Genomic DNA, 12,351 nt, shown 5'->3' on the forward strand with positions numbered 1-12,351 from the left:
TCCATTGATCCCATCAACCACTAGTTCAGGCCCCTGTTCCCTTGGGCCTGGATTACTGTGTCAGTCTCCATCTGGTCTCCCTGCCACTGCCCTTTCCTCATTTTCAGACTATCAGAGTCATCTTCCTAAGAGGCAAATCTGATATCACTTGTCTGCTTTAAAAAACTTCCATTGACTGCCTCTTCTGTCAGAGTAAATATCCATCACCGTTAAAGTCTCTGGTGAGCATTCTTGGTCAGGGTCCCAGCCTACCTGACTGGTTATCTCTCACAACCCAACCCCTTGCTGTGCCACCTTGCACCCGTCACAGCGCTACATACCTCCTTCCTGTATCACCTGTGTCTTTCATGACATACACTTGACCACTAGGCCTAGTATACTTTTCTTTGTTTGTAGTTATACTTCTGGTATCCTATTGTATTGTAATTATATAAAGTATAGGTAAATCCTAACTCTGCAAAGTGCTACAAGGAAGTGTAGGGCTGACCTAGCAACCTGAGCCATGCCTGGTGACTCAGGATGTGTTTATGTAGTAAATAAATGGTGTCAGTGGTAAATTTTAAAATTCCACGTGACACCAGAGTGCAGAAATGGTCCCAACTCTGCCGGAAGTGAAGGCCCATGCAGGTCACTTGATCTGTGCCTGTTTCTTTACTGAGAAAATTTGACTTTGTCAACCCTTAGGTGATTTCTACTTTGGGATTCTGTGTTGCTCTTTTACCTGTCCCTGTCCAGTGTTCCTGTGTAAAGTCATTCTCAGAGTGCTTCCCCTCCGGGTCCCTGAGTGTTTCACTTGTGATTGCACTCTCTGGTCTCTCCCTGCACGCCCTTTGAGAGATGATAACTTTTATGATATCATCTCATTTTCATCCGTGAGTTAATCTCTCTTCTTTTCCCTCTCCTCCCTGTTAGTGTTTGTTACAGTGTCCTTGGGAGGAGATAGCACCCAAGACCAAAATACCTACTTTTGTTTAGTAGTTGTGAATTCACTGTACTCCTCCTGGGACGTGTACTGCTCTGCCTAATTGTAGATTTTGCCTATTTTGACCTAATTTAAGTGGACTTAACTGATGAATTAGAAGTTCTTCACTGGAATACCCTTTATTAATAGTTCTTAGAGAGTGAGAGGGGGTTGAGGGTTGATAGTGGAGGAAGTATCAAGAATAACACGGCAGGACTCCCCTGGAGGTACAGTGGTTAAGAATCCGCCTGGTAACTCAGGGGTCACGGGTTCAAGCCCCGGTCTAGGAAGATCCCACATGCCACAAAGCAACTAAGCCCGTGCGCCACAACTACTGAGCCCGCGTGCCACAGCTGCTGAAGCCTGCACACCTAGAGCCTGTGCTCCACAGCAAGAGAAGCCACCACAATGAGAAGCCCGTGCATCTCGCAACAAAGAGTAGCCCCTGTTTGCCGCAACTAGAGAAAGCCCGTGCGCAGCAACTAAGACCCAACACAGCCAAAATATAAATAAATAGATAGGTAGATAGATAAATAAATAAATAAAAAAGAATAACATGGCAGTAGGGACACCCTGGATTCTATCAGCACATCAGTAAGTGTATCTACAAGATTTACAGTGTGTTGCCCTGGCAGTGGGTATGCTCTTCTCTACAGATGCACATGCAATTCTGTCCTTCTTCAGGATTGCTTAGAAGAGGGTGGGTATGAGTTCCAAATTCTAGAGGGCTCTACTAACAACCCCCAATTAGTAATTTGCTATTTTGTAATTGGGTTCTTAAAATTTTTCTCATCGCATTTATTTACTTTTCAGCTGATGTTAAATTTATAGAGATATTTAACAGCCATATGACCTTTTTTAAGGTACTTCGGGGTTTTTTTGGGGCTGCGTTGGGTCCTCGTCGCTGCGTGTGGGCTTTCTCTAGTTGCAGTGAGTGGGGGCTACTCTTCATTGTGGTGCACAGGCTTCTCATTGCGGTGGCTTCTTTCATTGCAGAGCACGGGCTCTAGGCGCAGAGGCGTCAGTAGTTGCGGCACATGGGCTCAGTAGTTGCAGTATGCAGGTTCTAGGGAACGTGGGCTTCAGTAGTTGCGGTTCACAAGCTCTAGAGCGCCGGTTCAGTAGTTGTGGCACACGGGCTTAGTTTCTCCGTGGCATGTGGGATCATCCCGGACCAGGGATCGAACTCGTGTCCCCTGCATTGGCAGGCAGATTCTTAACCACTGCGCCACCAGGGAAGTCCCATGTGACCTTTTAAAAGTTGTTTTCAGTGTGATTTTTGGACACCATTTTAATCCTGTTTTCTGAGCCAAAAATATTACCTGCAGTACTATGAAATAAGGTTTTTAAATATGGAAGAGAAGACCTTTCTTTGTACTCAGAGTGGAAGGGGTCAGTTTGCACACTAGGTGGTCCCATACACACCACACCTTGGAAAAAAAATTTTTTTTTCTTTCTCTGTATAGCACAGGAAACTTTATTTATTTGCATCTTTATTGGGGTATAATTGCTTTACAATGGTGTGTTAGTTTCTGCTGTATAGCAAAGTGAATCAGTTATACGTATACATATATCACCATATCCCCTCTCTCTTGCGTCTCCCTCCCACCCTCCCTATCCCATCCCTCTAGGTGGTCACAAAGCACCGATCTGATCTCCCTGTGCTATGCGGCTGCTTCCCACTAGCTATCTATTTTACATTTACACCTTGGGAAATTTAACGTGTTATAAGCCCCTGTCTCAGCTTGGGCAGCCATAACAAAGTACCACAGACTGGGTGGCTTAAACAGCAGACATTATTGCTTACAGGTCTAGAGGCTGGAATTCTGAGATCAGGGTGCCTGCATGATCTGGTTCTGGTGAGGGCTCTCTTTCTGGCTTGTAGGCAGCTGCCATCTGGCTGTGCGCTCATGCAGAGAGAGAGAGAGAGAGGAAGGAAGAGAGAGAAATCCAGCTCTCTGGTTTCTCTTCTCGTAGGGACACTAATTCTATCGAATCAGTGCCCCTGTCCTTACGAGCTCATTTAACTTTAGTTTCTTCCTTAGAGGCCCCTTCTCTAACTATAGGTACACTGGGGGGTTGCGGGGGGGGCTTCAGCATACGAATTTTGAGGGCCGAAAACATTCAGTCTATAACATTGTGCCCTTGGCCTTCCATAATTCATGTCCTCTCACATTCAAAATACGTTCATTCTACCCCAGCAGCCCCCAAAGTCTTACTCATTCCAGCATCAATTGTACAGTCCAAAGTTTCATCTAAATATCATCTAAATCAGATATGGGTGAGACTCAGGTCTGATTCATCCTGAGGCAAAATTCCACAACAACTGTGAGCCTGTGAAACCCAAGTTATGTGCTTCCAAATACAATGCTGGGTCAGGTACAGAGTAGACAATCCCGTTCCAAAAAGAAGAAATAGGAAGGAAGAAAGGGGTGATATGTCCCAAGCAAGTCCAAAAACTACCAAGGGAAGTTCTAGTAGATTTTAAGGCTCAAAGACAATGCTCTTTGGTTCCGTGCTCTGGCCTCCAGGTCCACTGGAGGGCAGTGTCGCCCCAGCTCTCTTGGGCCTCACCCAGGGCTCTCTGCAGAGGCGCCACCCCAGGCAGGGAGGGGCGGCCTCGCCCGCCCAAACCCTAGAGGCAGCCCTACCCTTTGAAACCCAGGAGAACATATCAGCCCTGCCCTGGGCCTGTGGCAAGAGTGCCAGCCCTTACGATCTCTGGATTGCCTTTAGGGTCATCCTTCCCTTTTTTGAAGGATGATGCACATTAGCAGAATGGTTCTTTTGCCCTGTTGGAAGTGTAACAGCCTTTCTTCATTTCCTCTGGTTTCTGTCTCCTTCAGTTTAAACTGGCAGTGTTTCTGCTCCTATAATCACATAATCTCTTTATTGAGTGATAGTTTAGCTACACCTTTGGCATCCTTTTCCAAACATGCTCTTTCATTTTTTTGCAATATGGACAGGCTGAGAATTTTACAAATCTTCCTTTTTGCAGAACAATTCCTTCTTCAGTCCATCTGTTTTCTCTTGCATTTTATTGTAAGAGGTCAGGAGGACTCAGGCCGTACCTTTAACATTTGCTTAGAAATCTCTTATAACTATCTAATCTCACGACTCACATGTTTCATCATCCATACGACACTAAAAAAAATTCAGTCAAGCTCTTTGCCATTTTATAATAAAAATTGCTGTCTTAGTTTGGGCTGCTGTAATAAAAATACCATAGACTGGGTGACTTAAACAACAGACATTTATTTCTAATAGCTCTGGGGGCTGGGAAGTCCAAATCCAAGGTACCAGCTGATTTGGTTCCTGGTGAGAGCCTCTTCCTAATTTGTAGATGGCTGCCTTCTGCTGTGTCCTCACGTGCTAAGAGAGAGATCCTCTCTCTTGTGTCTCTTCTTATAAGGGCACTAACCCCATTCATGAGGGCACCACCTTCTTGGCCTAATTATCTCCAAACGGCCCCACCTCCAAACACAGTCAAATTAGGGATTAGGGTCTCAATATATAGATTTGGGGGGGACATAAACATTCAGTCCATAGCAATCACCTTTCCTCCAGTATCCAATAACTTGTTCCTCATTTCCGTTTGATACCTCACCAGAATCACCTTTAACATCCATATTTCTAGCAAGCACCCCAGACTCCTCCAGCCTCTGCCCATTACCCAGTTACAAAGCTCTTTCCACATTTTCAGGTATTTATTACAGCAGCATCCCACTTCATGGTACCAAAATCTGTCTTATTCGGCTTGGGCTGCCATAACAAATTACCATAGATGCGGGGCTTAAACAACAGACATTTATTTTCTCACAGTTCTAGAGGCTGGAAGTTCAAGATTGAGGTGCCACCATGGTCAGTTTCTAGTGAGAGCCCTCTTCCTGGCTTTTAGGTAGCAGCCATCTGGATGTGTGCTCACATGGCCTTTCTTCTGTGCTCAGCAGAGAGATATAGGGAATCTCTTGGTGTCTCTTCTTCTAAGGATACTCACTAATCCTGTCAGGTCAGGGCCCCACCCTGGTGACCTCATTCAGCCTTAATTACTTTCTTGGAGGCTCCATCTCCAAATACAGCCACACTGTGGTGATAGGGGTTCAACATATGGATTTAGTGGGGGCACAAACATTCGGTCCAGAGTACTCCCTCTTCTCTGGTTTTGTATGAACTTTGCTTAGGGATCTATTGCCTTCCTGGAGCCTTTGTATGCTTTTTCCTTACTTGGATTTCTTAAAAAATGGGACCTTCTATTGCCCATTCACCCTCTACAGAACAATACAGGCTACCCCTGTAGAGCAAGTCATGGTGACATGCCTGGTGATAGCACTGTGACACTGTGATCCCAGGTGGCTGGTGTGCTCTGCTAAATTCTGTTTGTTCTCCTTGCTAGGGACTCTGATGAACATTACAGTCTCCTGGTTAGTATTATCTAGTCTTTTTTTTTTTTAAGAGTTGGGTTTCGGATTTCTGTTTCATGCTTAGAATTATTGTGGCTTTTGGCAGAGAATATTTTAAACTGGGTGAAAAGGCCAAAAAAAAAAAATGTAGAATCAAGAAGTGAAAGCACAATTGTTTACAGTTCAGTAAGCAGTTGTGGTTAAGAAATGTGTCTGTTCATCATTGCCAGATGACTTAAAATTTTATGGGGGAGCATAAATTTTAAACAAAAAAGTGCTTTTACAGGGTAAAGATGTAAATTTCTTCAGAATTTAGTTTTTAGGTATTATAATCTAGACCTCCTGCTTAGAGCTTTATGAATTTTATTGTGAAATTATCTGTGAAATGAATCTCCTGGCAGCTTACAACATTTACTCAGAAACTAAAATTTTGATGTACCAAGCATTAATAATAATATAATAATGCAGTTAATTAGAGAGTCACTAACTGAATGCTCACAGGCACATAATATTGCTGGGTGTTTGGGATCATTGGTAAAATTAAGCATAGTTGTAACCTTTCAAAAGAAAAGATAGTATAATTGTGTACAAATAAGTACAATTCAACTTTCAGTGCATAGTAATGAAAAAAAGCAGTGGTACAATACAGTGAATAGAAAAACCATCATTTGGATTTGATTTTGGACTGTATTGTTTATTTTTCTTTTTGGAGCATCACTTGAATTACAGTTTAATTTGCATCCTTTGGGTAAATATCAAAACCAATTGAGGTGAGGGAGGTAGGTCAAAACCATCTTGGTTGGCAGTGAAATCAAGAACAGAAAAATAGTCCCCAAAATTCTTTACATCAGTTTGTATTATTCGAGTTCATTCAGCTCTTATATATTTTATTGGTATTTATCCAAGTACAGCACAGAGTTCATGATTTAATAGACTAAATTATTCATTTCATGTGTTAAAATCTTGGTACAGTGGTACAGTGATGACATAAAGGAGAATGATCAACCCTGCTGAATGGAAAAGCAGAACTGTGGTTAGAGAATTCACCTGGGAGATGGTGGTGAAATGCTTTCTTAAAGTATGGGTATAGAAACAATGTAAAGATACTTGAGTAGAGTTGTGGAATTTGAGGGTAGAGCAGTGAGAAGTAACTGGTAACAAAGGTGTCTCTAAACAGTGGACGGTTGTCTGGATTACTCAGTGGTTGGCGCCTGAAGGATTCAAGAACAGAGGTGGCTGTCGTTAAATTTACATGTACCAGAGGGCCACTCTGGAGGGCCTTGTGTTAGGGCAGAGTAGTCAGGTACCAGACTGCGGAGGTCAGTTAGGGCCAGGCTGTAATAACTAAGAGGTATCTCAGCCTTAATAAATCCAACACTGATATCATGACACCACTGTTACCCCTGTCCCTTGCCCCTAACACACACACACACACACACACACACACACACACACACACACACACACACACACACACACACACACACACACACACAGAGAGAGAGAGAAAGAGAGAGAGAGAGAGAGAGAGAAAGAAAGAAACCTGCTCCTCTGTCTGCACAGGAAGCAGGTGTACTTTAAACTCCCCTGATCTCCATCCCTGACCCTTGCTGTGCTGTCTTGCCCTCCTACCCCAATCTGTGTGTGTGTATGTGTGTGTGTACATGATGGGTGAGGACTGAGGAAAAAAGTAATGGTGGGCACCTGTTGATGATTTGGCCTGAAGAAGAGAAAAAGTACCAGTTTCAGAGAATAGTAGGACATATATTTTAAATCACGACGCTTTATGGATTAGCCTGTTAGAATATTTATGAAGATAAAGAGAGTAATCATACAGGGAGGATCCCAAATTACTCTGCAGTCATCGTGTGGATAATGAAGTGGAACAGCTTAAAGTTAGTGCAACAATTATATTATGAAAAGTATTTCATGATAAAAAATTACCGATGTTTCTGTCTCTATAGGAGGATGATTTCAGTATTTCTCCCCCCGTACTAACTTGCTTCACCTGGTACTTTCTTTTATAGTTTTTGTTAATTTCTTGTATAGTATTTTTTGTATAAGTATTCATGAATGTTTTCCTCACAATATATATTAATTCATCAGCATAACCCACTGAGGAGGATTGGAATTAACATGCATATAAATGGACCCTAGCCACCTGTGTATTTCAAATAAGTCATTTAAGCCAGGAATCAAAAATATATTTTATTCTTATATTACTTGCTCAATTCTTTTGTGGCCTCTTGCTCATTTAAAATCAAAGACTTTTTTTTTAGAGAAGTTTCCTGATAAAATAAATCACTCACTCATTCATGCATTCATTCATCAAATGTTAGCCTTTAAGTTAACTATTTGCCATTTTAACTACAGAGTGTTTCATCTGCTCGGCATATGTATGGATAGAAATTACTAGATCCTGTGGTGTATTTCCTCTGTGAATCGTCTGTTCCTGTGTCTTAACCACTTTCGTGCTGTGTTGATATCTGTGCTTTCCATTTGGTCTTCGGGGCACTTCTTCCTCAGCGTTTGGTTTCTGTCAAATTATACTCTTCCTTTTCAGTGTTGAAATCCTGACTGTGCCCAACCAGCGAGAAGCCTCACTTGAGTCCATTTCTCAACCTGGTGTGCTTTTTCTTTTTCTTTTTTTTTAAACATTTAAACAAGTCCGACGTTTGAGCATAATAAAATAGAGAAAAAAAGCATCCTCAGTTTCCTGTCTTTAACTGCCATTTACCCTTGAGACACTTCAAGTATAGGACTTGTGAGAATACTCAGTTTTGAGCATAAAATCTGCCAGTAATCCTCTCTAACCTTAAGAAAGTCATATGAGCAACTAACTTGTTCAGTTTTATTTGTCAAAAAGGGAGATTAATATCTTCCTTACCTATCGCATAGGGTTATTGTGGATCAAGTACCATAATAGATTTGAAAATGCCTTGAAAAGTTGATATTGTGACAGTGACTGTTGACAGTGGCAGCCATTATTGTATGGGTGACAGACCAGGCCCTGCACTGTAGGCTTTCTGTTCTCTCTCTCTCAATGTTTGCAGTGTTCTAGACTATAGCTGATACTATCTCCATTTAAAAAGGAGGGTACTTGTAAGTGTAGATAAGGTATTTGAGGATTTCAGAGGGAAGGAATAGTTGCCTCTGGCTGAGATTCGGGAGACACTTCCTTGACAACATGAAACTTTGGCTGAGTCTCACAGCATTTATGGAAAACTTGCCCCACTGTCACAGAATGGCTTTTTTTTTTTTTTTTTGCGGCACGCCGGCCTCTCACTGCTGTGGCCTCTCCCGTTGTGGAGCACAGGCTCCGGATGCGCAGGCTCAGCGGCCATGGCTTACGGGCCCAGCCGCTCCGCGGCATGTGGGATCTTCCCGGACCGGGGCACGAACCTGTGTCCCCTGCATCGGCAGGTGAACTCTCAACCACTGTGCCACCAGGGAAGCCCCAGAATGGCCTTTTATGTTTCCTCCATCTAACTGCAGAACAGTCTTCTTCGCTTGTAAAACCAGCATCTCTTGTGCTCAGATTGAAAGCTTGCATCGAATGCATAACTTGTCTTGGGTTGTCTCCCTCAGAGGAAGAGGACATTACGCTGCTTACTTTGTGCAGGGAAGGCAGACCACTGGCTTCTCCTCAGGCCTGTGTGGGAGCACATCCTGTGGGAGGGACTTCACGGTGCTTGGTGGAGAAGTGCTGTTCGCAGCCCTGTGTGCATCCAAGATAGCACTCCCAAACCTGTTTAGTCACCAAGCATGCTGTGGTGATGGTCAAATCAGGGTTCATAGTTATTAGATATTGTCAGGAGTTCTCATAAAAATCTTCAAAGAAACTGCAGTCAGTAGCAGTGTGACTCATCATAAATATATAGGTATTTCTGCTGTAATACTATTTATGTGTTTCTGTAGTGTCTTGCCTTTTGTAAAGTCTGTCAGGGTCTATGTGGACTGTAGGGTTGGGGGCAGACCGCTGAAAACCTATATCGCTTTTTAATCAGCCGCACATGCCAGTGATTGGTTACCCAAAGGGAGAACGGTGCTGCCCGGGCACCACTGGCCGCTTGAACTCCAGCAGGACAGTGGGTGCTGGAGAGCACGGGCCATGGGGCTCTGGACAGCGGCCGCTGCTGGTGGCCGAGGATAGTGTTGGGGGTAACCCCTGAGCACAGGTAAAAGTTTTAAAAACTCCTAAAGTATGTCCAGAAATTTGCCTGTGGCTAGTGCAGTCCCTACCACTAGGGCTTTTCCCTTTGCTGCCAGTGAGCTGAACTCTACCCACTGCATTGCTGCCCTGCCCAGGAAAAACGGTGTGCTCACCGCAGTGACCCCCACATATCCTGACTTCTTTTCCTGTTCACCAGCTGAGGTGAGCTGCTTTTTATTAAAAAGACACCTGTCGCGGCAGAGCAGGCTGAGTCTTCACTTCCTAGGCAGCACCGTTCTTTCCAGTGTGTTTTACTCTCCATAGTGACCAGCCCAGCTGAGCCAGCACAGCTTAGGATGTGCTTGGTCACATCCTTCCCCCTTCTGTTTCCTTCTTACCTTGAGAAACAGTCTCACGATAGACACATACTTAGAAATCATAGTTCCAGATAGTGCTCTGGGGAGATGCCATGACCTTGCTTCATACATGAACGCTTGCTGAAGGCACTCAGAGAGAGCAGGGCGTGGAAAACTTGGGGTCCAGGGGAAGATGACTAGAGAAAAGTGAAAGGGAGAAAGAAATGAAAACGAAATTAAACTATATAACTAAGGCGCTGGTACTGTTTAAATGTTAATTTTTATACTCACTGTTAACCAGTTAGCTAAAGTGGTAATGAAAGTCATATTGGTGTCTGTTATTAGCAAGGCACTGTACCGGACACTTCGGTTTTATCTCATTTAATTCATTTATTTTTTTTAACTAAAAAGCAGAGAGTAATAAAAAAAGTGTATTTACTACCTAGAATTAATAACACATATTAATCTTTTATAACAAACAATACGGCAGATAAGTTTGAAATCCCCTGGGTTCCCTTCCTGAGTCACACTCCTCTTTCTCGCATGATTCAACAGTTACAACGAGTTTTCTGTGTGTCCTGCTAGTCCATATTTATGTACCTGTATGACATATGTACCTGTAACAATATTTTATTAGTCTTTGTGTTCAAGAAAAATAACATTATGGGTGTTAGGCTGTACATATCTGTTTACCCCTCTTGTATTTGAGATCTCTCCAAGCTGATATGTACAGATCAGGTCCATTCACATAAGCTTCTGTAGAGTGTCTCTTCCATGAACCCACCACAGTTTACCCATTGGCTATGGACTGATGCTGGGTTTCCTCCTCTTACAAACAACACTGAGATGTGCAGCCTTGTCTAGATCTCCTGGTGCATGTGACAGAGTTCCTGGGTACATCGCTGGGATTTCCAGGTTATAGGCTATGCACACTGTCAACTTTATCTATCTTACTTAATTCTTAAAAATGTTAATCGAGGCAGGTGGCATGATCCCCAGTTTACACATGAGTAAAATGAGGTGTTTAAATGCTGTGTAACTTGGCCAACTTAATTAATAAGAGACCCAGTGATTGAATCCAGATCGAATTCCACCCATTTAAATTTAGAGCCCTAACTCCCATCAGTCCACAGAAATCCTCAACTTTGAACGTCCACGATCGTTAGAATACTTGCAGCCGGCCAGTCATACTGTGTCATTTCAAAGTAGACAATCAGAGCAGGTAATGAGGTGGAGAGGACCCGGTCATACTCCTTTTGTTGTGATTTTTGAAAGGGTTCAAGTTTTGGAGTGAAAACATGCTTTGTGAAGTGATGGATCTGAGTTTCCCGTATGTGCAAGACTGTTTCTTTATGATAGAAAACTGTTTCTTATGTTGCTTAAAATGTACATATTAAATGCAACATGCAGGATATATTGATTTAAAAAAAAGATGTTACCATGAGCATGTTAGAATCTGTATTTTACTTTTCAAAGTATCAATATATAGACCATTTTCTCCAGGTGAAGAAGGCTATCTGAAAGTGATTCTCTTTTTCATGATAATTTTATTCACACTTGGACCATATGTCTTTTAGACTTCATTTTTGCTTTTGTTCTTTTCTTCACCTTCTAGGTATAAAATCTGGTATATTAACTGTGAAAATTCTAGAGCTTCTTGAGGAATGCACCATCCAAGTTGCAATGTGTGAGCAGTTATCGGGGCTGCAGGCTGACAGCTCTTCTCAGGGTGGGGCCCCTGGGACTGGCCTGAGGGTTCTCTTCGCCAAGGAGACTGCACGCTGCCTCCGGGGACTTCCACAAGACATCATCCGCATCTACCCTCCCTGGTGAGTGCAGAGAACTGATCCCCACAGTCCTCAACTGTGAGTTTGTCTCAAAAGACCTTTTTATCAGGAACATTTTTGTCACTTTATTATACAGTAATGCCAGGGGATGGAGCCAGGATTCGACATAGATTTTATGTAACAGAAGCTCTGAACTGTCTCTGATGGCTCGTTTGTATTTCTGGTAGCAAATTTTTGATAATTTGGCGGGGGTGGTGAGGTGGTGAGGGAGAAACAAGCACATCAAGATTCCTGCTTAAGTGGTGTGTTGTTATGAAATCTGGCTGTTTTTGTTTTTATCTTTCTTAGAAATATAATTTTCGTAAGAGTGATTATGTGACAATAGAATAATACACATTAATTTAATACTTCTTTGCTAATTACTTTAGGGGGATAAAAATCACGAATTAAGACATAATAGGGTTTGATCTTCAGGGGCATAAGTGGTCATTAGTGGATCAGAAATTATTTTTGAGGATACCATGTTTGTTTTCTTCTGCATAGGGTATTAATTTTTACCACCAAAAGAAGAGGGAAGGTTTGAGCAGACTTGTTTTAAGGGCTGTTAATTTTATTGACAGTTTTTAAGTTTCATTCATCTGTTAAATTCTTAGGTTTGAATTCAACTTAAAGATCTTTAAGTTAAACTTCTTCC

At 42.6% G+C, this 12,351-nt stretch overlaps 1 protein-coding gene across 15 annotated transcripts in view; it reads left to right on the top strand.

The window, feature by feature from the left end:
- SPIDR (scaffold protein involved in DNA repair) overlaps positions 1-12,351 on the top strand; it is a 353,215-nt gene that overhangs the window by 148,393 nt on the left and 192,471 nt on the right. For all 15 annotated transcript variants that reach the window (XR_007472561.1, XR_007472562.1, XM_033437698.2 and 12 more), the window contains one exon: positions 11,486-11,699. Coding sequence is in view for 13 of the 15 variants with exons in the window: in XM_033437698.2 (XP_033293589.2) it covers positions 11,486-11,699 (214 nt within the window). In the remaining 2 variants the exon portion in view is untranslated. The remainder of the gene's footprint in view (positions 1-11,485; positions 11,700-12,351) is intronic.

This window comes from Orcinus orca, chromosome 17, assembly GCF_937001465.1.
Source record: "Orcinus orca chromosome 17, mOrcOrc1.1, whole genome shotgun sequence".
NCBI lineage: Eukaryota > Metazoa > Chordata > Mammalia > Artiodactyla > Delphinidae > Orcinus > Orcinus orca.